The sequence below is a fragment of the Nannizzia gypsea genome, genomic scaffold, assembly GCF_000150975.2.
Source record: "Nannizzia gypsea CBS 118893 supercont1.6 genomic scaffold, whole genome shotgun sequence".
Taxonomy (NCBI): Eukaryota; Fungi; Ascomycota; class Eurotiomycetes; order Onygenales; family Arthrodermataceae; genus Nannizzia; species Nannizzia gypsea.
Genome location: NW_003345196.1, coordinates 1612772 through 1639983, shown reverse-complemented (window position 1 = coordinate 1639983; position 27212 = coordinate 1612772). Strand labels below are relative to the sequence as shown.

The window sequence follows — 27212 nt, the reverse complement described above, 5'->3', positions numbered from 1 at the left end:
CAATTGGCACGCTTGCTACAATGTAAGACAACTTCAAAAGCTCCCCAGTCGACTTCGGCATAGAGCAATGCTCCAGCAACCAAAAAACGAGAAGCATCTTTAGTCACACTTTGTATTCTTGGTCGACTCCTCCTTAAATTTAGCGTATGCCGGGTTTGACGGGTTGTTAAGCAGATTTGGTCGCGGAGTATTGGTTGTCACTTCATAAAGAGTTATCAAGGCGTTTATATCCTGTTCACTTGGGGCGAGATTCGGCTTGATTTTCTCTCCGTTGGCTTTTAACAAGACGCTTTTCCGTAGGTCATTTTCTGGACCAGTACCAGCAGGAGAAAAAGCCCCAGAGCCGCTAGGGTATAGCATAATAGAATCCCAGTCAACATCGTCATAAGTTGGTACAGCCGGGACCCTTGGTGTGCGGATGATGGTAGAGCGAATTGGAAGATATTCTGAAGCACTGAATCTATGTTTAATAGCAGTGGCACGGTCCGAACACGCCTTTTGAAGATCTAGATGGCCTAAACGATATGTCATTTTCTTGTAGTCTTTCAGATTTGCGCAGTTGAATTTAAATAGCGGCTCGGAATGTCCGGGAGTTCCCCAGAAGGCAGAGATCTGATGTTCATGCATTAACCCAAAGACATGCCCGATCTCGTGAGCGATGTTGGCACCAATATTTAGCATCCCAACATCCCTTCTCAGGTTCAAAATCATTGTTGGCCCTTTAATTCTGTTCTTTTCGTCTTTTGGTGGTATTCCCGGTGTTGCATATAAAGCCGGTTTCCTAGTGAATTTTATGCTTAGGGTATTGGCTCGATTCTTTTTCATTTCTTTCTTTGAAACTTCAATCATTTTGAAATCCCTGGGAAGCCCTGCAGCGTACCATATCTCCATTGCTGCAACAATCCACGGCCCAAGGGCTTCTTTTGACCTCTTGTCTGCGAAGCCGAAGGTAACTGTTTTATCTGGCCACAGATTAAAGGTGCCCAATGCTGGATTAATAGTTGCCCAGCGTTTAGGAAGAGACTGACTCGCATTATTGGCTCCTATACTATGCCGAGCGTTCTCCCATAAATGGTTCCCGGCATTTGATATTGAGGCGAAAATGTAGCATAGGAGTAGCAAGGTAGCTTTGATAATCATGGCTGGTAACCGCGATGAATGCCCAATGGATAACATGCGTAGGTAGGCAAACAACCTCACTGAGCTTTAAGCACTATTGCATCTTTATAAAATTTGGCACTCCATTTGGATCCGGTCATAAAGCGTAAAGTGCAGTACGGCGTTTGTCGCGACACTACCATTAACTTCGCCTGAAAAAAAGCGTTGTAACTACAGGAGGCCAGTTTCGTTGCTATGGGCGGGCGATGTTGGGTACCAGGTGTCTGGACAGCAAAGCCTCGCTGTACTACATCATAGATGAACAAAGGAGAGCCTCGAATCGGTCGAAAGTCGCCCTCTCTGATATTAGTGATATTGTATATATCAGTTCCGACTGCAAACGCGAATGGATAATCTATATCCACACGCCAAGCTCCAGCTACGGCAGCTATAACAGTGTTTTATAGGTAATGCAGGTATTGCAGCATGGGGTATATATTTAATGGATAAGCTATAATACATTTCGATATTATAGCTGTCTCTTTATCTCTTTCTTTCTTTCTTCCCTTCTTTTTTAGGTGTAGTTGATATCCAACACATGAGGGATATGTTGAGCTGAAATTCATAGGTAATTTTTGGGCCTTTACCATTGTCGGGGAACACAGCGCCAAAGTTATACTTGCTCGTAAGTACCGCAATAGCCGTTTGTCGCCTTCAGGCGGCAAATACTTTATAGTTAAGCTGTATTGCTCCTCAGTATTTATAGTCGTCTCAGGAAGCAGGCCATTTAATTTGGTTTCGGCAACAAATACCAGCACTATGGATAAGGTTGTTTTGGCTATCACAGCATTAACAGGCATTGTCAATGCTTATGCAATAGGAGGCCATAACTATGGCTGGGCAGTCACCGAGCCGGAATCACCCCTGAAAACTCGAGATTTAAAGGATGCCGCAGATTTCGGATGGGTGAAAAGATGGGCTGCTATTGGCGATAGCTTCACCGCAGGAATAGGAGCTGGAAGACCATATTCGCAGAGCAAAAGTGACCGAAGCTGTTCACGATATGATCTCGCATACCCTGCGGTTCTCAACAGGCTCTTCGGATCCGTAGTGCAGGACTTTCAATACATCGCATGTAGTGGCGATCGATCAGTTCATATATACGAGCAAGCAAAGGCGCTAAAGGGGGACTTGAACTTGGTTGTCCTGACGGCTGGAGGGAATGATTTATGTCTGGTAAATTCTGCGGTGACGAAGTCCGTGAATGAAAGATCTCTAGAACTGACATGTAGCTGCAGTCAAAGATCATCACTACCTGCATCTTTCTGCCGTTTTACTCGGAGCAATCGTGCCAGGCAGTTCTGGACAAGGCACAGCTGAACATTGACACAATCCTAAAACCGAATTTGAAAAGTATTCTCAAGGCGCTTAATGATAAAATGCAGAAAGATGGCATCGTGGTTTTCAATAAATATGCCCAGTTTTTCAATATTGAAGACGAAGGATGCACAAAAGAGCAGTCATGGTCTTTTCCACAAGTACCATCAGCATTTTGGTTCCCCGGGATGTTTTTTAACACCTTGCCGCTGACCATCGAGAGACGGAAGAAGTTCAACACTTTAGTACAGCATATCAACAAGGCAACTCAGGAGGTTGTAGAAGAGATATCAGAGGACTCAGAAATTGGTTATTCTATCGCAACGTCAGACTGGGGCCCATGGCCAATAGAGGTTTCAGGACAATTCTGTGAGCCAGGTTCCACAGGCTACTACCCGGACCCAAAAACGACAGAGCTTCACTTTTTCAAACCTGACACGCATAAACGATCATTTTTGGAACTTCTCGTAACCAGGCGCGATGAATCTGACACAAACGAAAAAGAGAAAAGGCAAAAACTCGAAATGGAAAGTATATATAACTCCTTGTTATATAAATCAGCCGATCCACGAAACGAGGTATTGCATAAACTTGGTGCAAGGGCACCCGACCCTCCTGGGTGTCCGGGCGACGGCGGTTTGGACTTGACGTTTGGGTTTGGCTTGCCGGATCGGTGGGGGAAATTTTTCCATCCAAATGAGAAAGGCCATGAGACAATCAGTGCATTCGCACTTGAGACAATGGTATATTTGCGCTCAAGACAGCTTGGGTTGCTGAAGGAATTTTGCTCTACCAAATCTGAGTTCACGTGCTGGCAGGATGAAGGCCGTAAGGGTTATACGAACCCAGACAGAATGAATGAAAATTATAAAACATTCTGCAATGGCATCAAGGCCCCTGACAATACTATCAACTGGAGCAAGTCCCAGACATTTCATGAAGGTACGCCAGACGAACATACATTTGAGCTGAGGTTATCAAATAATGCTCGAGAATACGTCAAAGAAGATTGCCTGGTTTCGTTCAACCGGATTATCAACGGATGTGATGGTAACGACGCCAACAACCCGATGAACTGGAAATTCGGAGGGAAATGGGTAAGGGGAGGATATACGTATGAGATCAACGTCAAGCGTGAAAATAGACCGTGGCCACCGATTAAGAAACCCTACGGAAGCTGTGAGGGTTGGTACAAAGGAGTGTACTCCGACTTCAAGCTTCACGGCGCCGGCTGGTCTACATATGACTCCGGGCGGCAGACCATCCTGCCTAGTGCAAAGGGCTGCCTTGGGCTCGGAGTCACTGCCTTCAAGTTTAAGTACTTTGACCAGCCGGACAAGGATGAAATGAAGTGGGAGCTAACCTTCCACACACCTATATGGGTTCGAGCAAGGTGCTTTAGTAACAACAAGGTAGCGTTTTCTTCTGGCGGCTTCACCGACGGATGTAAGGGCAACGACTAGGTATTCTGCCATTCAAAATGGCGCCTGGTTTCTCCATTATTGCTTTGCTATCTGCGAATGAATAGATCAACTCAACCTATGGCTTCCTTGTAAACCATCCTTTCTTTCGCTTCTTCGCGGATGGGTATTAGCCGTATATTCTCGCTCAATGCTTCAGTAACAATCAGTTCTGGGTCACAACACCTCATCTCGGCCTCGCCGGAGCCCTGTCTCACAGCACTCCCACTCCTCGCTGGATATCTCTTGAATGTTGTTGATGTTGTCTTCCTTCAAATTTTCTTTGATGTTGAAAAAGAGCCTCTGCTTATTATAAATATTACTAATCAAACTCTCTCATGATATCACATAATTTCTTACTAAGCAGGGAAACAACGACAGCGAAACGAAAGATAGAAAGATCGAAATCTCACGAACTTCCATGACTTCATCCTGACCGGCAGCCTGTCCAACCCGCCATCAGCGCTGCCGTAGTGCTTCCGCCGACTGTGCTTTTGGACGGCCTGCGTCTCCGATTTGATATCTGCCTGCTCCCCGGTTTGGCCGTCCCGCGAACAGCGCCTCTCGCCAGACCTCCGTCCCCTCATGTCCGGCATCGCAGCCGAGCATCCAGTTCCTAGACTATCGGGCGCGTTTCCCACTGTTCCATAACATCTGGACGTCGTCAATACCCAGCGGGAGGTAGCTCGCTGCCTGCTGAATCTATGGCTACCGCCGTTTCGACCAAGCCCATGGCACATCCGGGCAAGATGAAGCGGCCCCCTCCCCCAGCCTTCGTACAGTCTGGCGCCAACAGCTCCCGGCCGGCGCAAACGAGTTCCTCGCCTGTTTCCACTTCTACGAACCGGGTGGGAAATATAAAACCATTTGGAGATTTTTCACTATCTGGTGCTGCGGTGAATGGAACCAGTGGCCGGCCGGTGGCGAAGGTAAACGGAGATACATCGCAGAAACCGCAGGACCCTTCGTCACGGCTACAGCGTCCATCAACTAGGCGCTATGCCATGGCTAATGGCGGCGCAGACGGTAAACAGACCAAGAAACTTGTAGAGCCATATGGTGGGGACCCTTGTACCCGTTTGCGCGGCTCTGTTATATCACTGCTAACTTAAAGGCCATCGACTGAGTCTAGTCAAAACTACTACTTACATCTTGAAGAAATTTGCAAAATTTCCGCCTTCTTTGACCATCCATCTTCACCCAACTCATTTTCGGTTTGATAAGCAAGATGGTAGCTTTCCGTATAACTCGGAAATGAAAGTGGTCATTGAACATCTTAAGGATGGCACAGTGCCGCATGATATGATGGAAGAGCTTATTATGGGGAATGTGCGGTTCTATGAAGGTATGCCTTATATGCAGTGCGCATTACAAACTCCATATTGAACTAACGTGATATTTTAGGGTGCTTAATCGTCCGAGTTATTGACCATAGATCCCCTTCCGCTGAACCTGCCCCAGTCACCAAAGCGTCATCCGGGCAGAAACTTATTCCATTCTCCATCCATAACTACAACGAACACATGACACCCTCTTCTTATGTTCCATATCCTAAGCAGAGCCAGACCAGTGCCAACGCCGCCAATAGTCAATCTACCGCAGCTGGCCAGGCTGCACAGCCAGCTACATCTTCCGAATCAACCGAAGTTTCGGAATCCAGCAAGCCTAAAGCGAAGCAACCCTCGTCCGCAGAATTCTCCAATGGAACGACTACAGGGCCCAAGGTTTTCACCACTGTCTTACACCCTACCCCACGCTCTCTACAAGCCGAGCTCACTATCCTATCCATGATTCCTGACCCTCGATCCTCTCAAAGACGCCAATCTCAGGGGCTCAATGGCCCCCGCACTTCAACATCTAGCTCGCTTGCTCCACCCTCCACTCCGCTGTCTGCAGTCGCTCCCTCCTTGGAGCGGGGACATCCAGCAAAGCGCCAGAAGATGCTGGTTGAGCCACATGAACTTCCAGAAGTTGAGTCAAAGCTGATTCTTGCTACTGCGCCTCCGTTATATCTCGAACCGGTTGACAGCCTAGAGGCTAGCCAACGGCTCCTCAAACTCCTAGAATCACCTTTGCATTGTCACAAGCCGCCTTCGCCGAAGACCAGAAGACGCACTGTTGCAGAGCTTGCCGCCGACGAAGCTTTGGCCGCCGCGGAGGAACGCTTCATGCTTATCATGGACGAACGACTCGAACCGGCAATTTCAGGTGGTGCGAATGCTGCTAAATCGGCTGTAGTTGATGGAGATGGAGGTGCTGTTCCATTCGAGCCGAGATTCTCGAGATTCAAAACCCTCGAAAATATCCGCAGCCAGCACGAAGAAAGAGCTAGAAGAGAGCACGAGCGAAAGCTACAGCAGGACCACGCGAAAAGACAACAACAGGAAGCCGAGCGAGAGAAGCGTCGGCAATTTGAACAACGTCAAGCGGAAAGCCAGACTCAGGACGATGCCCGTCGGCAACTCTATGCCCAACAGGCCGCTCAGTCACAGGCTCAAGCTCAGGCTCAGGCTCAGGCGCAGGCGCAGGCACAGGCACAGGCACAGGCACAGGCTCAGGCTCAGGCTCAGGCTCAAGCTCAGGCTCAGGCTCAGGCTCAGGCTCAGGCGCAAGCCCATGCCCATGCCCAAGCCCAAGCTCAGGCGCAGGCTCAGGCACAAGCCCAGTCTCAACTCCTCGCCTCTCATAACATGCGGCCAACGTCCCAGGGGAATTCAGGCATCCCAGTCACACTTCAGCAGCAACATATCATATCTGCTTCGCAAGCTCCCCATTCTTCACCCATTGTTCGAAACCTCACTCCTCATGCTCCTTCGCCTCATGTTATGAACCAAGGTGTGCCCATGGCGATGACCAGCTCTGCGCAAGGCGCAGGAAGCCCCATGGCAGCCTCCTCGAGCATGCAACATGGCCACCCAGCCCCTATGGGTCACCCAATGGCTGCCACTCGTAGCCAACAGAGCCACAGCGCCCACGGCACACCCCAGATGACACACGGAACCCCTGTAATGCATGGAACTCCGGTAATGCGAAATATCACCCCAACTCAGCGAATGGCTCACCCTAGCCCCGACGTTTCCACGATAGCCCAAACGCCGGTCATGACGCAGGCAATGGTCAACCCGCCTATGAACGGAACGATGATGACACCCCAAATGATACAGCAACGACAGAATGCACTTGCAGCGCAGCGCAATCTCAATAACCAACAGCTTGCACAGCAACATATGTCTCAATTCCAGGCGAACACCCTCGCACAGCAAGGAATGCATCAACAGATGATGGCAGGACAGCAGCAGCAGCCAGGCCATCCAGGTGCCCAGATGCAAAATTCTTACCAATCCAGCCTCATTCAAGCGCAGCTAGCTCAGATGCAGGCCGCCCAACAAGGGCAGCAAAGACCATTGCCTCAAATGACTCAGCAACAAATCATGGCTGCTGCCGCTGCCGCTGCAAACGGTCAGAACCGCCAAAAGATGGCGGTCAGCCTCCAGTACAAGCAGTTGTATGAGTATCATCTTGCGCGTTTGCAGGCTGAGATGGCCCAGAGGGTCATGCCTCAGTACGGCCCACCTTCAAATTACCCGCCTAATATCAAGCTACAATACGTTAATGGGCTGGGCAAGATTGCTCAAAACCATGTTAATGATATCATGCGAAGGGAAGCCGAGTCCGGAAAAAATCGCGCTGCCACACAAATGGCTATAGCCAGAGCGCATGCTTTCCAACAGCAGCAACAGCAGCAGCAACAACAACAACAACAACAACAACAACAACAACAACAACATCAGCAGCAGCAGCAGCAGCGAAACAATATGTCATAAATAGTGATAACATGTACTCTACGTTGTTTATACGGTTTCTCTTATTTTCACCCGAGGCTGGCGTTATTTTGCAACTTCCCGGTGTTTTCCTCCGGGTATCCATGAGGATTGTTTTCCACCTTTGATACCTCTTCCCCCGTGACGTTTACTTTATGATATCCTCTTCTTTCTATCTCTTTTTTTCTTGTTCCCTTTTTGTTGCAAAGGTTTTGGATTGTTGAAGAAACACCACCCCCTTCCCCCTTTTTTGCATCTCCCTGGAGTAACTTGCTTTCGTTCGAAGCTGGCCACCCTGCTGTTCCAAGTTTGCTTTTCTTCTTTAAGGCCCTTTTTTTTTTCTCACACTTTCCAGCCCATCCCGCACTAGTTCAGTCCTTGATGATTCTGCATGCTACGGTTTCTTTAGGGTTTCTTACTGGCAGGGGTAATAGGTGGCTTTGTTTTATGTTCATGTTGATTAGGCCCTGGGGATCTTTTACATAGGTATATTTTTAATCGTGCTCATACTTTAACTGGCAGCGAACATCTACTCCCAATGACCGCTTTTGTGCCACAATTTGTTAAGTAGTACGGATGAGGACGATCTTGGGTTATGTCTTTAGGTGTATGGTAATAATCTTAAGCATCGTTATGAATGAGTATCCGTAACTACAGTAATAGTATCTAATCCAGCAGTCGAGTGATGTTTACACCATCCCAAAGCGGACAAAGCCAGTTTTCCAGGCGGTCTGACTTCGTGATGGTGTCATTATATGCCCGCAAGGAAATGATATCCTCCGATTTCCAGTATTCGCGACGGTGTTCGCCCCAGTCAAACTGACGCCAGGGGTTACCTTCACTGTCATCAGCCACAAAGCTGCATCTGAGGGTATTGTCACCGATAATCAATCCACCGGGGCGGAGTAGACGGCTCTGGGAGCCAGGTTGGGACGCCTTCAGAATAGTGTCGAGGTACGCTGGGTATCCACGTTTCTGGGCATCAATGAAGATCATATCGTATGGTTCAGTAGGTGTGAGAGCTGGGAGGCTATATTTTAAATTAGAACACTGCTGCAGAATTCGACATGTAGTCAATTAGGCATATCAACTTACGTCTCAAGCGCATCACCCACGACCAGCTCTACGTTTTTCACGCCATACTTCTCAAAGGCCTCCTCGGCCAATTTGGCGAATTTAGAGTCGAATTCTAGCCCTGTTATCTTCCCCTCGGGACCAACGGCGTTACTCCATACAAGACTGGAGAGACCAACATAGACACCGATTTCAAGGACTTGATTGAGAATAACCCGTCAACATCACTGTAACTACTGAAATTCCACGAACTTCAGAAACATGGGGAACGCTCACTTCTCTTTGCCCCTACAGTCTTTGCAAGGAAGGACATGGCCTGCGCCTGGGAGATGGAAATCATGTAGTTTGCCGTGTCCGGCATGGACACCCGGATATGTTCATGGTAGTCGATGATATGCTTTGGAATGCCCGTCGAGTGTTCTTTGGCATAAATGCCAACACGCTCTCCAACCTGCTGGTTTGGGTAGAGAATTGGTGAGTCCTCCTTCATGGCTGCTGTTCAATTTGATCCCTCGTATACAGATGACAGATCTCGAGAGGTTGTCAGAGTATGGATCTACCTAGTGACGTGTTTTCTGGGTATTTAATGAAACTCGCCACCACCCTGTCCTTCGCTCTTTAGCTCAAGATTAATTCTTTCAGTTTACCCTTTGTGGGGCCAACTTGACTGCGCGACTGGCGATATAGATCGCCCGCCATGTTAATAATAGTCATAAAGGATGGAGTTTGTCACGGCATCTCCCGTAGCGAGTGACCACGGGCCCCTCGTTGATGCCCCGTGTATGGAAAATGGCATTCTACTCCGTACCATTGCTCGGTGTAGCATGCTGGCCAGGAGGTCTATATCCAGGACATCCCCACAGCGTAGGAACCGGGCAGTCGATATTTAAGTGCTAGCAAGGTGGTTACTTGCCATATAACTGATCGAGTCACCCTGTGCTTCTCGTAGTTCATAGTTCCTCTTCTCCGTCGGCAACCACAGGAGAAATGATAGACGAGCGTCTGCTGTGTTGACAGCCAGCTTGATAGGCCTCCCTCTCGGTAAGTTTCTCCGAAAGCGGAACCGGACGCTGGACCCCGGCTAAGGGTCGGTTCATCCCATCTGGACTCCGACATCGAGCTGGGTTGGACTCACGGGTGCGCTCGCGCCAACAAACGAGGTACGCCGGCGGCTAGTTGTTGACTCAGGGGGCGCAGCAACTCATTCGAGGGCGCGTAGGGGTGAGACAGATGTATATAAATAGCTCTCTTGATCTCCAGGCATAGAGGAAAAGAGAGAGAGAGAGACTCCATCATAAGTCTCGTCATCGAATCAGTCCGGCCAATATTGATAAACCCGCATCCCGCCTCCTGGCTGAACCCACCGCCACAGCGATCCGTCCGTCAAGAATCAGATCTTTTAACTATCCGTCCGCCATGAAGACTGCCAGGCTCGAGCTGGTGCGCATCACCAGCGAGCACCTCGAGGGCTTCCACGCGATCTGGTCGAACCCGTATACCGCCCGCTGGAGCAGCCGAGGAGCGTGCAAGACGCTGGACGATAGCCGCGAATGGATGTCCGGACTGCTGCTGGAGAACAACCCGCTGGGCGAGAACTACGCCGTCCTCATCCGCTCTGACCTGCCTGCCTCCGAGCTCGAGGAGATCCAACGCGATGCGCCGGCCGATTCGCCCCTGCGGCCGGGTGGCATGATCGGGAGCATGGGCACCTTTCGATCAGACCCGGTGCCAGAGCTGGGCTACACCTTTCACCAGTCGGCCTGGGGACGCGGCTTTGCGACAGAGGCCGTCACAGCGTTTGTGCAGCTCTTCTGGGCCAACAAGCCGCAGTTCGATGCGGTGGAGTCTTTCTGTGATCCAGAGAACAAGGGTTCGGTCAAGGTGTTACTCAAGTCGGGCTTCGTGGAAGTCGAGCGACAGCTGGGCGTGTATGAGGTACCGACGATGACGCCCCCGAAGCGCGACCTGATACGATTTCGAGTGACGCGAGAGAAACCGAATTGAGCTGCGATACGTCGCGATACGCCGTGATACGGAGTAACTTGGTTGTGGTCTTTGGCTGGTGGTGATAGATGTTTGGCTGGTGGTTATGAGTTGATGCTGCATATACATGTTCAAGTTCACGTTCGTGTTGATACATTCATACCCTTCATATAGTGATCATATAGATACAGACTGGCGTCAGTAGCCAGCATTCTTCAGTCTCGCATTCCGCCGTCCTTCCTCCCGCTTTGCGTCCACCCGGCCCAGGAAGTCCATGCGGTCCATGTAACCCTCCTTCGCTTTGCTGTGCACGTCCAGGTCGTCCTTGATGCCCTCCCGGTCGACGTACGCGGCCCAGTCAAGCTTCGATTTCATCACAGTGTTCAGCTTGGGGCCCTTGGCCGTGTTCTCCGCCTCGCCAGGTGCCTCGACGGCTGCGTGTTTCTCCCAGCTCTTCTTGATGGCGTCCGGCGGGTTAGGGTCGAAGCGTGAGAATCGTCGGAGTGGTCGTCGAAGCGGCCTTTTTGTCTCGCCAGCCGAATCTGCCTTTGAGTCTATATCTGTTTCTGTATCCGCTTCTCCTTCTGTTCCCTTGGCCTTCTTCTTCTTAGCTGCATTCAACGTGGAGAGGTAGAGCTTCGCCTCAGCAGAGTCCTTGGAGACAACTTTCTCCTCGGTTATCATTTCTCCAGCAAACTTGTATGTTCGTCGTATAGTTATCATCTCCTCCTGCGGGAGCTTAGAGGATGCAGTCTGCGCCTTTGTCGCGCCTGTATCTGCATCTGAGGATTTCGTCTCATCCGCCGCTGTTTGCGCCTGAGGCTGGTTCATCTGCTGCCATATTGAATCCACGTCAATGGTAGCACCGTCAGTCTTTGCCAGAGCTTTCTTCTCTTCTTGTCTATAGAATAGTAAAGGGCGCTGCAGTTAGTTATTCGCTCTCATGAATTGAACGCAGGGTACATACACTTGCATCCGCATCCTCCGAGTCCGAACGAATCCTCCCTCGCCCCCCTCGTCATCGTCATCGATGTCAATGTCATCGCTATCACTGCCTGCTGTACCGTTCGCAGCACCACTGCCACCAGCTTTCTGCCTCCGCCTATTCTCCTTCTTCTCCTTCGCATGTCGTATCATAGCTTCGTCTCCAGACTCCAGCTCTGGTTCCGCAAACTCCTCATCACTGCCTGCATCCGGTCCGGTAAGTTCGAGAGATAGTCGCCTCTTCTTCCTTGGTCTCTCTCCGTCCACATCTTCCCGTTCCCCTTCATCTTCCGATGCGCTCTCTACCGCGTCCTGAGCTGCCGCTTGCTCATCAAAGTCCGAGTCTTCCTCCGAGTTATAAGCCTGGGGGTCTTCATGGGGTATTGCATCGGTCCCGACAGTTGCGGCCTCTCCATCCGCACTAATCCTGCTTCCACGCGCCATCTTTGCTTGCTCGTTCTTCTTTGCTGCTTTCTTGACCTTCTTTTCTTCCCTGGATCAATTTGATAAAGATAAGAGATTAGTCAGGGCTTAGTAAACTTTTGTATCATAATTTATCCGTTTCCTTGATTAGATGAGTAAGCCGTTAGTCATCGCTTAGTTATCACTCTCATCTAAAAAGGGGAAAACAGAAGTTGAAGAATGGATGATTACACACCCTCAGTTACTGGATAGAAGATTGAGATATATGGAGCCCAGGAGGAGTAGGTGTGATAATAAAGACTATAGGCCTCAGTGATGACACTATCTACACGGAGTTGTGGCGTTTCTCTACTTGTGATTCTCCAGAGGCAGCGAAGCTCCTCTTCTTATTCATCTCAACCTCCAACCACCATCCACAGCCCGCTGAAAGACAAGATAGGAACTGAACCGCAATCATGACACACATGATGGCAAAGGATGCGCGAGTTTCTCTGCAAAGACGATTGAAGTTGGACACTGGCGGTATCTGGATCCCCTCGGAGTCGACGCCCCCGCCGTAGCTCCAGGTGCACGTCCACGAATTGATAGTCTGGCCCAGTTGTGCGCCTCCGTCAGTGTAGTGAGGATTGTACGCGATCACTGAAGTAGCAACCGCCGCTACCGAGGCGATGAAGCCAGAGAATGCAATGATGGTGATGAAAGCGTTTAGCAACAGCACTCGTGACCGTGGCTGTCGTCTATCAGTCTATACGGCCGCAGAGAGACCTGCAGATCGGAGAGAGACTTACAGAAGGCAGAACAGCAACGATAGTATAGGCCAGGTTGAAGACGAGCAGAATAGTCCCGCAGACGATTATGGCGATGCTTGGACCCAGGTTCAACCCCTTTGGCCAAAGAGGAAGCCAGAACTTGTCGTACTTGACTGTGCTCTTGTAATAATTGAGAGCGTGGCCTTCACAGCCAACAGCAGCAGCCGCAAGGACAAGCGAGAGGGAGGACAGGGCGATGCGAACCCAGTGAATCACCCGGCTCCTGGAAAGGTATGTAGATTCATCGTGGTCCGACGCAGCAGATGGGGCATTAGAGCCGGTGATGGAAGATGCAGGCGACATTTTATAGGGATTCGACGTATTTTTGGGCTGGAATATACAACTGTGTATATATAATATTATAAACAATTACTCAAAAACGGTGAACCAGCACCGGACCTGAAGAACGGAAGATAAAAAGAGTGAAAGGAAGACGAAGAAGGTATGCAAAAGAAAATTGGCCTGCAATGATAAGGGAGAAAAGAGAAGAAAAGTCCAAAAGGGAAGAGGAAAAAATCCGCATTTTATCAGTCCTTCATGGTCTGCCCGGCATCGACATGGTTCGTTTGAGTTACCAAGGGTTCCTCGCACGAACGCAAAGATCCAAAAATAGCATCTCTGTTCGAGGAGGGGAGTTGGTGCTACATGAAATGATATTCATGCAGCCAGGCCACATTACGGCCAGCGCCAGTTCCACCGCGAAGTTGCGCAAAGGAATTCATTCGCTGAGCGAGACTCGTCCATAAAAAGCATGCCGACGACAAACCAATCGTGTCTTGTAGGGCCATTCTTCAATGCAGGTTGAGATCTTGCCTAAGCGCCGGGGACCCGCACACGTTTTCTGCAGAAATGACTGGCTGACGGGCTAGACGCTGCTGATTGCAGGGGTCGTTAAAGAGGAACAAAAAAGTAAAGCTAGCAAGTATGTGATATCTCTTTCTCTATGCGCCTGCTACAATGCTGTTATGTCGGAAGGTTGGTAAATACATACATACATAGGTTAAACAAGTGCTTGTATTGAGCATATATATGACTAGCCAGTACGCATAGGCATAGGCGTGGAGAGATATTTGTATAGGGAGAGTACGGAGTATATAGCCCGTGCAGAGTAATGTAATTATGAAGAGGAAACAGAGCGCACAAGCGCCCTTGCCTGCTCGCACGCCATACCGCTGAAGATAACGCGCTGCTCAATGGCAAGGATCTCAAGGATCCCCCGTCTCGAGACTATGCTCTTGTTTGGGGCTTTGTTCTGCCTGATCAACAGTTCCTTATGAGTGACAAACCTGTCTCGATCCTCAAGCAAAACGGCCAGCTCCTTAGTCTCTTGGGGAGACAGGTAATCGTCTGTCTTGTTCAAGTATGTGATAACAGCAGCCCCACAGTGTTTTTCGGTGAGGTTTGAGGTTTGAAGGGCGTTGATGAATGGCTGTCTTTCTTCCCAGCCAGAGGGCTCACTAAGCGCATAATTAGGATTGGTGCTATCAGCCAGTTAGCTAAAGGTGTTAGATCAACTTACTTGACCACAGGAGTAGGCCAGAAGAGGTATGTAATGTACTTTGTGATTATCTTTGTCAGAGCCAAGCAAGCATGAGATGATTTTGTTTCACCTCCCACTGCCATGGCTGCTGTGTATGCTCGAAAGCAGTGGTAAGTGCACCAGTGCAAGTGAGCTGCAAGTAACCGACGAGCATAACGGCGCCAGGGGGTTGAGAAGGCGTTTTATACACTCTGGGGCCAGACTTTGTCAGGTCTATGACGATATTGTCAGTTAGTGTTGACTAATTCAGAAAAGGTTGAATTTGAAGGGCCATCGCATTTACCATGGCTCCCAGATCCATGAGCGGATGATCACTTTGAGAAAGTCGTTGCAATACCCTCGAGGGCCTGCACCTCTTCCGGGTTTAGTCTCTTCCCTCGAATAACGCTGTGGCCTTGTTCAGATTCACTGCTTCCGCTCGTTCGTTCCAGATGCAGCTTAGCCCTGCTATTGATGTACTCTCTTCTCTCGCCCTTCTTTTGATCCAAATCCATCTCACTAACGGATTTAGGAAGGGTCTGTAATTTCGTGCGTAGTTGCGCCAACACAGCTCGCAGGGCGGGTAGTTGAGAAAGGATGAAAGTGGTATTGGTCGTAAGAGGGGTATGAGACGGGCCAGCACCCCCGTCTCCTATCCGCAATTTCTTTGCACGAGGGTCGAATAGCAGGAAAGACAGGTTGGGAAGCTGCATATCGACACCACTGTTTACATCCGCAGAAGCAGAAGCTGTGCCATGGCTCTGCTGCATGGTTGAAACCATAGACCTTAGTTGAGATAAAACCGCGTCATTCTTCGAACATTCCTCCGCCAGCATACGATTAAGCTTCTTCGTCTCGCGTAACTTTTGCCTCTGTAACGTTAAAGACTCTTCGGTTGGAGAGCCTTCACGAGCTGGTTCAAGCGACAACCCCTATGTATAAAAGTTAGTCGTCCGGTGGTTAGAACAGGTAAGAGTGAACAAGATCCAACCTCATGATGGCTCAGCCGGATCCATCCAGTCAAATCTTCAGGCACCGTCAGGACATTCCTCAGTACGTAAATCTCAAATTTATCAAAGGCCTTATCGACAGTAGCCTCCAGTAGAGTCTCGAGCTGGTGTAAGCCATTCTCTATCTCCAACCTGGCCTCAGGGTACTGTATGTTGCCATCGTCATCTGTGTCGGGGATGGTTCCTGGTCCATGTCTGAAGCCTAGTCGCTCTGGAGGCGTCGACTGAAGCCCGTCTTCAAGGCTTGATATTGCCTGGTAGATGAGGTTGTTAACTGAGTTAATAACGTCGTCAATGAGGGACTGTGTGCGAAGAGTTAGCGTGAGTGAATAGCATGTCGGGCGAGTTTACACGTACCAGCGGCGTGTAGCTGAAGTGCTCCGTGAGCAAGGCCGTCGAGGCGTCGTTCATTGCAACAGATTTACGAGCGCATCCAGCTCGTAGCTTGTCACGTCTGTTTCGTGCTGTTATCGCAGAAGTCTGTCAACACGCAGAGAAGTGGGGCATCGCGGTTGCGCGGCTAACTATTGTCGCGTCTGCGCTCTAGCTACCACTGCGCTCGGGGTTTGTTTACCAACTTCCTAGAACAATTACCTAGGTAACGGGAGATAAGGATTTTGCCAAAATTACTTGCTAGTACTAGGTCTGTATCAGCGTGGGAGGAAGGAGACATTAACCACCTTGGGGCAGTGGTTTCATCAAATCTGTGAACCAGCCAAGATTGTGGTTACTCGACGGACTTGATTGTATACAACCACTCTCCTGCAAGACTCCTCCATAAAAGCAAAGACAAACACAACCAGGTCTAAGAGAATTGCCAAGAGTAAATTGAATCATTATCCTATAATATTTTTCTATGTGATAGTCCACTCCTATAATGGATTAGGGGTCACCCTGGCAATCTTGCATTTCCAGAAAACCTCAGAGCAGATATTCCCAGGCGGTACTCGAGCCGAGCATATCCATCAAGAATCACAGAGCTAGTGCTACTTAGTGGAAGCTTTTATTTGGTACTGTTTAGGTCTATATTTATTGATATTTAACGCCTAGTTAAACTGGGCACAGGATGAAAATGTGGAGGCTAAATGCAACTACAACCTTTATAGAGTACAGTCAAGAGACTCTATCGCTAAAGATTCTTCGCTGGCCTGCGTATAATGATAACCTTTATTAAAGTGGAGGACATCTTTCATTTTGCTTTGTTCTCATGCCTGGCTAGAAATAACCCTATAAACGCGGCGCTTAAAAGCAGCCAGCTGACAGATGAAATAACCCTCACCATCCCTGGTAAACCCTGTAATCAGCCGGACGCCTATATACCCGTATTAAAACATAATTAAGTGGCTCAATAACCGGCTAAAGTGCCTGCACTATCGTATATTCCCTTCTTTATTGGACGATGAATTGTTTCTCCTTCTTGATCTGTTCAATGACCTCAATTGGAACATTGATAGCAGCGGCAGCAATATCATGTGGAGTGAGTGCGAGCCATTGGGAGAGGGAGATATCAGCAACACGGTCAGCCTTGTAGAGTTCAAGATAGACGAGGTCTTCATCCTCGGAGGTATTCTCGATATAGTGGCCGGAGTTATCGGGGAAAACACCAGTATCTCCTGCGGTAAAATCGAACGTACGGGATAGACCGCCGCTAACATACACAGTGGCGCGAGCATTTCCACTGTGGAAGTAGAGCCATTCCTCAGCCTAAAAGATATAGGGTTAGATCTGATTAACCAAGAGAGACAGGTTAGGTGCATACCGTTGGATGCCAATGAAGCTCACGTAGGGCACCAGGCTTTAGGCGAACAACAGCACAGGCAACAGTCTTGGAGATAGGAAAGTTCTTCGAATCAACGATTTGAATAGTACCACCACCACCAGGGACCTGAATTTCCGGAGCATCGCGGATATGGAAGGTGTAAGAGCTCTTGCCCATCAGAGGGCCGTTAGGGCCGCCAGTAACGTTGGGGTTACTTATGGTAGAGTTAATAATCTCAAGTTCAGTTTTACGAAGCTTCTCAAAGGCGCCAACTGAGGTATTGAAATTCTTAGCCACCACGTCCCTAGGGGTGTGGGACATCCAGTCGGCAATCTGGAAAGTAGTTCTATAAAGGTGTTAAATGGCTTCAAAGACGATAGGTTTGAATAGTAAGAGAACACATACCCGTGCTTGTCGAAGTCACCGTCATCGAAGGCGACGAGCACCTCGTTCTCATCCTCAAGACCTATTAAAATGGTAACTATAAGCCAATGGTCAGGAATATGGGGATCGATCAGACTAACCTTGGAAAGAGTGGGCAGCTCCCTTGGGGAAGTAGTACATATCACCAGGGGTGAGTTTGTCAATTTGATACTGGCCATCCTCAGAGACAGCAGATACCAGAATAGCGCCAGCATAGACGTAACCCCATTCAGCCTATAGTCAAATTGAGATCTTAGTAAGTATTCCACAGTATATCAATCAAGACATCTTATGAACGTACAACTCGGTGCCAATGCATCTGTCGGATTCCGCCTTTAATTAAGTGGACTTGGGCACCTGCAATATCGTGACTCGCAGGCAGGTCCTGGATAACCTGCTCGCGAATCCAGCCGCCATGGAACATACGGGTCTTCGAGAGAGAGAAGCTCCATTTGAGGTTTGGAACAAGACCATTGTCGGTGGCGGGCTGGCCGTTAATATTGCTTGGGTTCTGGAGATCTAGCTCGGGGTTGGTACCGCCTGATAACTTCATATTAGCGACAAGGCCGTCATATCTAGTATGGGATGAAAATGGAATGTACATACCAGAGAAAACACCTCCTTTTCCGCTCTCTTGGATGGGCTGGCCAGGCACTCCGCCATAATCTTTTGCGGCAGTTCCTGCTACAGCAGCGATCGCGGCCACGAGTGTTGAGCCGAACTTCATTTTGATGCTGTGTAAATCTCCCGGCTTTCCTTCTATCCAATGCTCCTTTTTTACCCTTTTTGCCTGTCTTTTTGTATAGTGGAGGAAAATTGGATACTACTTATCCAAAAAAGAATGAGCTTGAGGGTGTTCCACAAGGCAGTTTGTTGAAGGGCAGGAGTGCTCGTATATCTAGGATCCAATGAGAGACAGATGTGTATATATATACTCCGTACAGATCTATGATACAAGGAGATTGTCAAACCATTACATGGCGTATCCCTGCAACGCCCGTGTTTACAAGGCCGTTTAAACCCTGTTTATATCGCTGCTTTACTTACTATACGACCTTTACTGATATACATTGGTAGGCAAACCTTGAAGTTCTTTTAAACCAGCATCAATTCCTTATAAAAAAAAGGAATAGCTTGAAGATCCTGGCTGATGCTTCTGTAGCACATTTTTGCAATCATTTCCTCTTATAGATGGTATGTTCTCCGTATATACTTGCTTGTATATATATTTAGCCACTGTACCCACTTGTTTCCATACCAATAGCATTCTTGCTCTCTTGGTAGCCATCTTCAGACGCTGATTTTGCACTGATGTTTCCGGAGCAGCCGAGGGAGACCGAGAACCAAGAATAACCAAGAAGAACTACGGAGCAGTATCTGTCTCATTAGGGCAGCCCAAAGGAAGAGTTTCTGGAACATACATTGACTACCCACCGGGTGCGAGATTCGGCCAATATGAAGTGGAGCCTTGTGTTTCAATTGCATTCCTTCAGGTTCAGTTCCACAAATGGTGCCTGGAGAGGTTTCTTCAGCTGATCCACCCACGTGGCGACTGCCATGGCGCAAGGCGTTGGAGGATGGAATTGTGTAACCCTGATGATATTGTATGCTATGGCTGTATGGCAGCAGAGGGTCGATGTAGCTTTGGCTAAAGTGCGCCTTATCTCTTGGGCGTATGGGGCTTCTGTCGTGATAGAATATATATAGAACAAGCCTAGAAACCATCGTACCACATCCTGCCAAGACCACCAAACTTAATGCACGGAGGAGTTCTTCGACCTTTGCTACCCTTTTTCTTAAAATAAAAAATAAAAAAAGGAGTAGCTTTCTAATTAAAACGCTATGGAGAGGATAGGGAAGATCGTATAGTGAAGCACGAGAGAAAAGTAAGGATAAGCGGTGCCGATGTGTTAACAATAACATCGAGATAAAAGTAGCTTTAAAGTTAACATCTTACTTGGGTAACTATAACCTGGATATTTGTACATGGTTATAGCGCCAAGCAAGTGGCACGGTGACGTCTGCAAGCAGCTGTACATCTCTCGCCTCTGCCGTACCTATCATCCTACTTGGAGTAATTTGACACGACACCAGCACCAACACCAGCATATGGCGCGATCGGAATGGCCCCATCGGACAGCTATAATATGTATTTCCTTATGCATTCGGGAGTGCCTTTTAGCTCCCGCGTACCATCCTACGCCACAGGATCAAGGGTTTGACAAGTGCTATTCGGGTCAGCCATGTACCGAAAGTGCTGGATGCAGTCAAGTATATAAAGCTCGTCGGATTGTTATTTTCTGCTTTGCTGGATCAGCGTGGTGCCACCGTCATAGCCTGCGGCTGGGTCATTTACACGCGGCGAACCAGCGATGATACCGGAGATGGGAGGCTTGGAGGAAGTAACCGGGGGGAAAAGGGGCTCCGAGAGCGCCCTGCCATGGATGGAGAACAGGGGGTGAACACTGATACATACATGCATACATATATATATATATATATATGTACTTAGCTAGTGAGGTATCAGGATCCCAGTCCGTCCACGGTCTGCTGTGCGCTTGCAAGGGGCAATTCATCCGCAATGTTGGCGTGCTGCCAGACACGAGCAAGCCCGTATTGTTGGTTCCCTTTGGCATCGTAATCGTTTCTGATGCTCTTATTTTCCTTCCTCTAACCGAAGCCGAAGCCCGATCAACTAGTCACGTGATCCCCGATCCCCGGCCTGGCAACTGCCTTGGTATCTAGCCGAAAACGGCAAGAAACAACAGCTTCATCTTCATCTTGTTACAGAGTTCTTCTCCATACTCCATATACTCCATACTCCTTGCTCCTTGCTCCATGCTCCGAATGATATCAAGAGACAACCCACCAGCCCTTGGATTGATCCTCGCGCCACCGATGCTATTAAAAGAAAACGGGAAGTTAACCGCGACACAACACTCACACTGTTTGTTTATAAGAAGGGGCTAACTCCCCAGTGCTAGTAATATAAGCGATAGTTACAGTAGCCAGTTCCGTTACGAAGACACGACTCATCACTGTTGAAAACTGCGACGATTTCATGACGCTGCACCAGTTGAAATGACTGACTGTTGACGTAGCAGCCTCTGCTAATGATTGCTTCACTGAATACGATTCCCGATGTCAACCAGATTGCGAGATTATCGCCAACTTTCTATCCTTACCATCGAACATCGTATGATTTTCAAACATATAAACGAGGAGTACAGAGCATGTATGTATATATAGAGTTGACGTATATCACCGTTGTGAGCCAGGGTAGCCGTCAGGGGTAGAGGCATGTTTGCTGGGTGGTAGAACAAGGACGGAACCCTCAGGGTGCCCCCCGAGGACCGAGGGCCTGTCGATCCATCCTCCGATCTCACGAGTCAGAGCTCTGGGCTTACTGAGTCAAGACATACCAATTTCCTCGCCGAGAAACTGTATCAAATTTCAAGTCCCGTAGGCAGCCGGTCGGTGGGAAGATCATGATAACGGGAAGTGGATGTTTGATTGACACAGCTATTAACCAAATGATACCCTCTTACCGGAATCCAAAACTGCCGAAGGTAGATCCACTTTCCGCGAATCCTTGATCGGGGGAGCTTCGGCTTTGCCTAGTAGATTGCTTTGACTTTACGAGCAGGTCGAATAGCCCCATCCAAACCCCGACAGGCTACGGGGTATATCAGTACTTAGTGCGTTCCATATGTATGCGGACAGGCATATACCCAGTCTGACCCGCTGAATGGGTTCAACCGAAGGTGCCAGAGCTTCCCGAGTCACGTGAAGGGCCCCTGGGCAAGCATGCCGAGCGACATATTGAGGTCACAGACTGGTCCTAGATATAGGGGTATATTGATACTCTACTCCGCGGAGTTCCCTCAGCAAGGAGAAGATTGGCCAAGCTCAATGCCGCGTGTTGGCTGTGGTGAGACGTGAGACCGACTGCAATATACCACCAGGCCGTGGTAGCTAAACCCATGGCAGGATACCCCCCGCGAGTGAAGCAGTTTATACTACAGAGGCCACCCGGACTCAGAGCATACCGCCAGATAATTGTACTATATCGCAACAACTACTGGAACGGCCAATGCCATGTGACTCAGGCCAAGGGAAGATATCAACGCATAAAAGGCGGAGATTGGCGTATCAACTGAACAGATAACGCCAAACATCAATCAGCATTGGCAGGCCAAGTACCAGAATACGATGGTGATACTGCATTTGTATCACTACAGACTTATACGCTTATGCGCTTATGCGTCCTTGTGTGTTGGTTCATTAACCATCTAATCTACATACTGCCCAACCCATCGCATCCCTACATATTTGATACCCACTCGTTTCCTGTCCTACACCCCGGCATAGCCATTAACTCGCAGATATCATGCAATGTCCCGTACGATGACTTGGATCCTGAGGGGCCACATTGAGCGAATGCCTAGAAATGGTTCTCAGCTTAATGGCTAGCGTCATAGTTACCATTGCCAGATGGCCCAATGCAAATATCCCAACCGGAAAGGCCCGGGAGAGAATCAATATAGAGCAAAGATAATTGCGGGCATTGAACGCCGTATAGGTTACTTCTACCTTGAACCTTTGTTACATGAATTAATTGGCTGATATAACAGAGCCATTGAAAATATTCAGAACAGAAGAAGATTACGAAAATAAAGAGACAGCTTTGTTTGTTTACAAGCTGCTCACGACGCTCCTGCCATTGAAATATATGATATTCTCTAGGAAGGAAGCCTCCGGTAAGATACTAAGATTGCCGTTGCATTGGTCCTGGGTCGCGCCTTATAATCCATCCAGTATCGCCTTCCCTTTTTGACGTAAGCAAGCTCGTTTCTGATATCTTCGGTCTCAACTTTATAGGAAGACCTTAGTGTTTAGATCTATACGTAGTTAATTTAATAACATCATTATACACCATTAGCCATGTGATATTACGTGATCTCTATCGGCGTCTTTATTCTATTTGGCGTGCTCCAATTAGACGATAATGTCGGTTAGGTAGCGACCTGCAGTATTAACGATGGCACTGACTTCCTCTATTTGTGTTGATACCTGGCTGTCAACACTTGAATGATTAAATCTCTCTACTTTGAATTACGACTGACCGGAAAGCTCTGCCAGAGACTACACTAAATAGCTAGCTTTACATCATATTCATGTTGCCAAACCGAATGGTATAGAGTGGGTATGTGGACCAAAAATGGCTAAATTGTTTGTAACTTGACTGTTTTATAAGCTGCCTGTGCTGGCGGTACACCATTGTAACCGTGACCCTTGCTAAGGTAACTGGGCTGGCGTACTCTAATAATTTGTTGTCCAGTTAGGAGGAGCATTAGCTGGCTCATTAACTCGCAAGATTCCAACGAGACATAGTTGTGCTCCCTAGGTATGCAACAAGGTATTGACTGGATATCGACTTTGCAAGCCTCCTCGAAATCGGTGACCTTGTTGTCATCTGCATCAATGATGCAGAAAAATTTCTCCTCGCGAGTTTTATCCGGATGGCAGAACGATCCTTTAGCCTTCTGACAAGCAGACTTCGTATCCTCTTCACTCGGTTTCACTTTGCAGGCGCTGTGAACGGAGTAAGCATACTATCGTTGCTCTTGTTGCACTGGCTCAACGCAAGCTAGTGCGCTCGCGGTAAAGATGCTAAGCGCTAACAGGTAGGCGGTATCGGTGGGTTTCATTTTATGGCCACAAGTGAAGTATGACGGCGCTGTGAGGATGAAACGCGGCCATAGCACATATAAGCAGCTATTGAGGCGAGAATACTCAATTTTGAGTTGATCCAAGATAGGTATAATAGGTATGATTGGCAATGAGCCAGTTATCAACAACTGGGACCGTACATGTGTCCAATTACATTCATCGAAAGGAACGGCTGAAGCCTTTGCTACAATATGTTGCTCAGAAGTCGAGCATAAGTTGTGGGTATGCCCTTTCTAGATCCTCCGTCTAAGAAGTGTTTGTCAGCGCCTGCCAAACAAGATGTCTGCTACAATCCTAGGTGTCAAATGGAGGGGGTTATCATACCTCTAGATAATTCCTATGGTCAAGGTCCGTTCTCGTACCCAGTGTAGCCATCGCAGCAGTGTTACTTGCGCGTTTTTCCTCGATTGACCTACTTACAGCTTCGGTAACGAAGCTTTCAATATATTTCGTAAACAGCTTGACTCCGTCTTTCGTTACCCGAGTTTTCTGCTTCTTAAACGCGACCTCGTGCAGGATGGTGGTAATGAGCTTATAATCAATTCGTGGTTCAGAGGATTTGCTATCAGCGGGATGCTGTTTCGGCCCGTCAACAGTGATTATCTCGGCAAGAATGAAGTCTGGCTCCTCGGAAGAGAACCTGTCTTCCGCTTCGGAGATTCCCTCATCTCTGTTCGACGATATTGAAGAGCTTGTTCGTGATGTTTCCTTCGTCTGCTTCTGTCTTTTCGAAGGAATAGTTGAACTAGGAGTCGTCTGATTATTTCCCCCTGCTGTTGAGCGTCTCTTCAACGGCAACTTTTGCTCTGTTCCCTTCTTAGTGGCTTTCTCTCTTGCGTCCGCAGTCTGGACACTGGGTTTTTGAGGTCGGCCAGCTTTCTTGCCCTTGATCTCAGTTGGAGCCATTGTACGGAATCACAGGTTTGCGGGTAATATCATAAACACGTCTTTCCAGTTCATTATGGACTTTTCTCCCTTCATTCCATCATTACATCTCATATTGTTTCGCTTCGCGACGTTCGAAAACGCGTAATCACGTGGATGAGGCGGCTGACGGAGTAAAGTTGTTACGACCGATGTATATAGTTTTCCTAATTGGGATATGACTCTAAGTTGAACTATGGATCTTCAACAACTCTGAAATCAAGAATCACAGGAAAGCAGTCAACAACCTTTTAATGTTACAAAGACACATTTACAAGATTTTTTTTTTTTGATATTAGAACCGTCAACATAATATAACTTTACCAAGCCATGGAGAATATAACTGAGATAGAAGGAGACATATTCCTGGCTCCCGAAGGGGCTGCTCTTATCCGTATATCTCCTTTTTACACCATTCACCGTTATATACCTGGGAAGTTAACTCGTTTTTATAGATGCATGTAATTGCCAAGGGTCCTGGGGGAAAGGTATCGCGCTCGAGTTTAAGATCAGAGTAAGTTCCATGGACCTGCATATCCCTTTATCTAAGCGGCTCATACTAGTATGGAATACTGTATAACTAATTATAAACTTCTTTTCTGCTGCCTCCCGTATTTTAGTATCCAGCTGCATACAAGATCTACCGTTCATATTGCTTAGATCTTCTTGCGAATCCTCAGACGAGTCTATATCCAGCTAGTGATACCCAGGCTGGAAATAATAGTGTTAGAAACGATACACAGCACCGAGTAACTAAACTTCCCGAAGGGACGGCTTTAGTTATACCACCTCAACCAGGCGACTATGACCCACAAGGCTCCCATATAGGCTCTGCTACTGCTAGCCAAACTAGGGGTAGAGGACGTGGCCGTGGTCGAGGTAGGGGCAGGGGTAGAGGGAACAAAAGAACACACATTTCAACTTCTCAAGCAGCAGGCAAGCGACATTGGATAATATGCCTTTTTACAGCTTGGCACTATGCGGCTGGTAAGCGTAACCCTTCCAGTGAAATCATTGAAAACACAACGACGGCTTTAGCAGACTTAAAACGTCAGATTGATGAAGGAATGGCGGATGAGGATAATGAGCTTCTGAAAAATACTGAGCTATGGTCCTGTCGTATCAATGCCGGGCTATTTGGGGTTGATTGGGAGCAATCCAAGCACATTATGGCGGAGTCTACATTACATATCAAGGTTGTGACTCCACCATCGGAGTAGCGGAGCTATATCAATTTTCCAACATACACTAGTAATTAAAATATGGCGCAGCAAAACATGTCCGCTTAGAAGACGTATGTTATTTTTTCCGGGCATCCATGATGACTTTGTCAGCTCTATAATTAATAAATTTCTTTAAACCATACCATACTATACGCCTGGGAAAGATGGAAAAAACTGAGAGAACCTTAGAACTCCGAACTCCCTTACATCTCAAATTTTCTGATTCTCCGAGACTCTACCTTTCACTTTGGCTTCTATTGGAGCCCATATCTATCGTCATTTCTGCTTGTTTGTCTGTCTGCCAGCTAGATGGGCTGTTAAAATTGAATTTAGATGCAATCTTCTTCACGAATCGTGCAGCGGATGAGGATTTCTTCGAAGTACTCGCTTTCCGGGATATGTCTCTAGTGATTCCTGTTGATGCATTTTCCAGGTCCTTGATTTTTTGGCCATATGTTGTTCCACCTATCCCCAAGAAATCTTCTGGCATAGGCGAAAGTCTGACTAGCCCATGATCTGGGGAGATATCCATTACCTTACGAATTTCCTCCTGGATATTGGTGGTGAAGCGGAAGTTGCACAAAGGTGTCAGCATTGCAGCAAGAGCCGTCACCGTGACAATATAGGCTGGCTCGTCAGTAAACTCAGACATGGAGATTTTCACCTCATCATCAATTGAGACCGTGATGGGATGATTGTCAAATAAGGTCTTGAACTCCGATATTAATTTGGATATAATTTCATATGGATCGTCAACCTATAAGACAGAATATATTAGCTATTGCGCATAGATAGAGCTCAGTAGCATGTCTAAGCGGCAATACTGCGGTAGAGAGAAGCGATACCCTCTTGTTTGTTCTTATTTCGACGATGATTACGGAGTCGTGTTTTACCCTCTCTCTGAAACTTGTATATGAAAACCCGTCGTTAAAGTGTTGCTTCCCTCGGAGCCGTTCAGTCGCTATCATATCTCGTTCTGCCTCGAGTATGTCCGCCAAGTTGGGGTTGCAGCTGCCGCTGCTCATGAATCCGCCGCATCCCAGGTCTCGCGCAACGATATCATTTTTTGACGGCCTAGTAGAAGCTATTGAAGACTAGACACGGTCAAGTCAACATTTCCAACACGACATGTCCGTCTCTTGGGCTAATAGGAAGTCAAGTAGACTTACAATCGCTATTGACCGACGAGGAGACTTGGTTTCTGGCGTCTTTGCACGCGCGTTAGAAGAGTATTCCTCATCCCCATCCATGGTATAAACAAGTCAAAATAACTCTAAAGTAAACAACAAGAGGTATCGGAGGACAGCGCTCAAAAGGCAGAGTCCTAGAGTGTAGACAGGGCAGTGAGTAATATGTGAAGCCGTTATGTGTTGACTTGGTGAAGGTGCAGAAGAAAACCACACAAGGAGATGAAGTGTTGTTGAAATCGCCTAAACAGGAAACTCCCTCTGCTTACCTGCAACCTCAGGCTCACACTTGATTTTTGCACTTTTTCTTTGCCCCAACCTCAGAATCCAAACGATGTCGAAAGTTTTTCTAAACCTGAAGGAAGTTATCCTGCGAGACGGCGAGTTCAAGGGGTTTTCAAGAAA

The 27212-nt window shown here is 48.0% G+C and overlaps 15 protein-coding genes across 15 annotated transcripts; 4 read left to right on the top strand and 11 right to left on the bottom strand.

Moving 5' to 3' along the window:
* Window positions 1-99: 99 nt before the first annotated feature.
* On the bottom strand, window positions 100-1140 carry MGYG_07230 (hypothetical protein; the record flags this gene model as incomplete). Its single annotated transcript, XM_003171183.1, has 1 exon — window positions 100-1140. One exon carries the CDS (start codon window positions 1138-1140, stop codon window positions 100-102), a length of 1041 nt encoding a protein of 346 aa, XP_003171231.1.
* Window positions 1141-1917: 777 nt separating this feature from the next.
* MGYG_07229 (hypothetical protein) lies at window positions 1918-3938 on the top strand (the record flags this gene model as incomplete). Its single annotated transcript, XM_003171182.1, has 2 exons — window positions 1918-2334; window positions 2397-3938. The coding sequence occupies 2 exons, from the start codon at window positions 1918-1920 to the stop codon at window positions 3936-3938; spliced, it is 1959 nt and encodes a 652-aa protein (XP_003171230.1).
* A 701-nt stretch (window positions 3939-4639) lies between these two features.
* Window positions 4640-7759, top strand: MGYG_07228 (hypothetical protein; the record flags this gene model as incomplete). The annotated part of the gene is made up of 3 exons (XM_003171181.1): window positions 4640-4994; window positions 5068-5280; window positions 5340-7759. The coding sequence occupies 3 exons, from the start codon at window positions 4640-4642 to the stop codon at window positions 7757-7759; spliced, it is 2988 nt and encodes a 995-aa protein (XP_003171229.1).
* A 663-nt stretch (window positions 7760-8422) lies between these two features.
* Window positions 8423-9320, bottom strand: MGYG_07227 (hypothetical protein; the record flags this gene model as incomplete). The annotated part of the gene is made up of 3 exons (XM_003171180.1): window positions 8423-8786; window positions 8852-9029; window positions 9107-9320. 3 exons carry the CDS (start codon window positions 9318-9320, stop codon window positions 8423-8425), a joined length of 756 nt encoding a protein of 251 aa, XP_003171228.1.
* Window positions 9321-10246: 926 nt separating this feature from the next.
* On the top strand, window positions 10247-10834 carry MGYG_07226 (hypothetical protein; the record flags this gene model as incomplete). Its single annotated transcript, XM_003171179.1, has 1 exon — window positions 10247-10834. The coding sequence occupies one exon, from the start codon at window positions 10247-10249 to the stop codon at window positions 10832-10834; it is 588 nt and encodes a 195-aa protein (XP_003171227.1).
* Window positions 10835-11011: 177 nt separating this feature from the next.
* On the bottom strand, window positions 11012-12241 carry MGYG_07225 (SWR1-complex protein 5; the record flags this gene model as incomplete). Its single annotated transcript, XM_003171178.1, has 2 exons — window positions 11012-11714; window positions 11781-12241. 2 exons carry the CDS (start codon window positions 12239-12241, stop codon window positions 11012-11014), a joined length of 1164 nt encoding a protein of 387 aa, XP_003171226.1.
* A 304-nt stretch (window positions 12242-12545) lies between these two features.
* MGYG_07224 (hypothetical protein) lies at window positions 12546-13332 on the bottom strand (the record flags this gene model as incomplete). Its single annotated transcript, XM_003171177.1, has 2 exons — window positions 12546-12950; window positions 13009-13332. The coding sequence occupies 2 exons, from the start codon at window positions 13330-13332 to the stop codon at window positions 12546-12548; spliced, it is 729 nt and encodes a 242-aa protein (XP_003171225.1).
* An 814-nt stretch (window positions 13333-14146) lies between these two features.
* On the bottom strand, window positions 14147-14652 carry MGYG_07223 (hypothetical protein; the record flags this gene model as incomplete). Its single annotated transcript, XM_003171176.1, has 2 exons — window positions 14147-14510; window positions 14549-14652. The coding sequence occupies 2 exons, from the start codon at window positions 14650-14652 to the stop codon at window positions 14147-14149; spliced, it is 468 nt and encodes a 155-aa protein (XP_003171224.1).
* Window positions 14653-14880: 228 nt separating this feature from the next.
* Window positions 14881-15969, bottom strand: MGYG_07222 (Mis12 domain-containing protein; the record flags this gene model as incomplete). The annotated part of the gene is made up of 3 exons (XM_003171175.1): window positions 14881-15480; window positions 15540-15860; window positions 15916-15969. 3 exons carry the CDS (start codon window positions 15967-15969, stop codon window positions 14881-14883), a joined length of 975 nt encoding a protein of 324 aa, XP_003171223.1.
* Window positions 15970-16947: 978 nt separating this feature from the next.
* MGYG_07221 (oxalate decarboxylase oxdD) lies at window positions 16948-18467 on the bottom strand (the record flags this gene model as incomplete). The annotated part of the gene is made up of 6 exons (XM_003171174.1): window positions 16948-17262; window positions 17318-17663; window positions 17723-17783; window positions 17842-17974; window positions 18042-18280; window positions 18347-18467. 6 exons carry the CDS (start codon window positions 18465-18467, stop codon window positions 16948-16950), a joined length of 1215 nt encoding a protein of 404 aa, XP_003171222.1.
* A 502-nt stretch (window positions 18468-18969) lies between these two features.
* Window positions 18970-19299, bottom strand: MGYG_07220 (hypothetical protein; the record flags this gene model as incomplete). The annotated part of the gene is made up of 2 exons (XM_003171173.1): window positions 18970-19117; window positions 19286-19299. 2 exons carry the CDS (start codon window positions 19297-19299, stop codon window positions 18970-18972), a joined length of 162 nt encoding a protein of 53 aa, XP_003171221.1.
* Window positions 19300-22965: 3666 nt separating this feature from the next.
* On the bottom strand, window positions 22966-23451 carry MGYG_07219 (hypothetical protein; the record flags this gene model as incomplete). The annotated part of the gene is made up of 2 exons (XM_003171172.1): window positions 22966-23335; window positions 23357-23451. 2 exons carry the CDS (start codon window positions 23449-23451, stop codon window positions 22966-22968), a joined length of 465 nt encoding a protein of 154 aa, XP_003171220.1.
* Window positions 23452-23671: 220 nt separating this feature from the next.
* On the bottom strand, window positions 23672-24379 carry MGYG_07218 (hypothetical protein; the record flags this gene model as incomplete). Its single annotated transcript, XM_003171171.1, has 2 exons — window positions 23672-23719; window positions 23798-24379. 2 exons carry the CDS (start codon window positions 24377-24379, stop codon window positions 23672-23674), a joined length of 630 nt encoding a protein of 209 aa, XP_003171219.1.
* Window positions 24380-24727: 348 nt separating this feature from the next.
* Window positions 24728-25617, top strand: MGYG_07217 (hypothetical protein; the record flags this gene model as incomplete). The annotated part of the gene is made up of 3 exons (XM_003171170.1): window positions 24728-24791; window positions 24853-24911; window positions 25018-25617. 3 exons carry the CDS (start codon window positions 24728-24730, stop codon window positions 25615-25617), a joined length of 723 nt encoding a protein of 240 aa, XP_003171218.1.
* Window positions 25618-25855: 238 nt separating this feature from the next.
* MGYG_07216 (hypothetical protein) lies at window positions 25856-26870 on the bottom strand (the record flags this gene model as incomplete). The annotated part of the gene is made up of 3 exons (XM_003171169.1): window positions 25856-26377; window positions 26466-26714; window positions 26790-26870. The coding sequence occupies 3 exons, from the start codon at window positions 26868-26870 to the stop codon at window positions 25856-25858; spliced, it is 852 nt and encodes a 283-aa protein (XP_003171217.1).
* Between the last annotated feature and the right edge of the window lie 342 nt (window positions 26871-27212).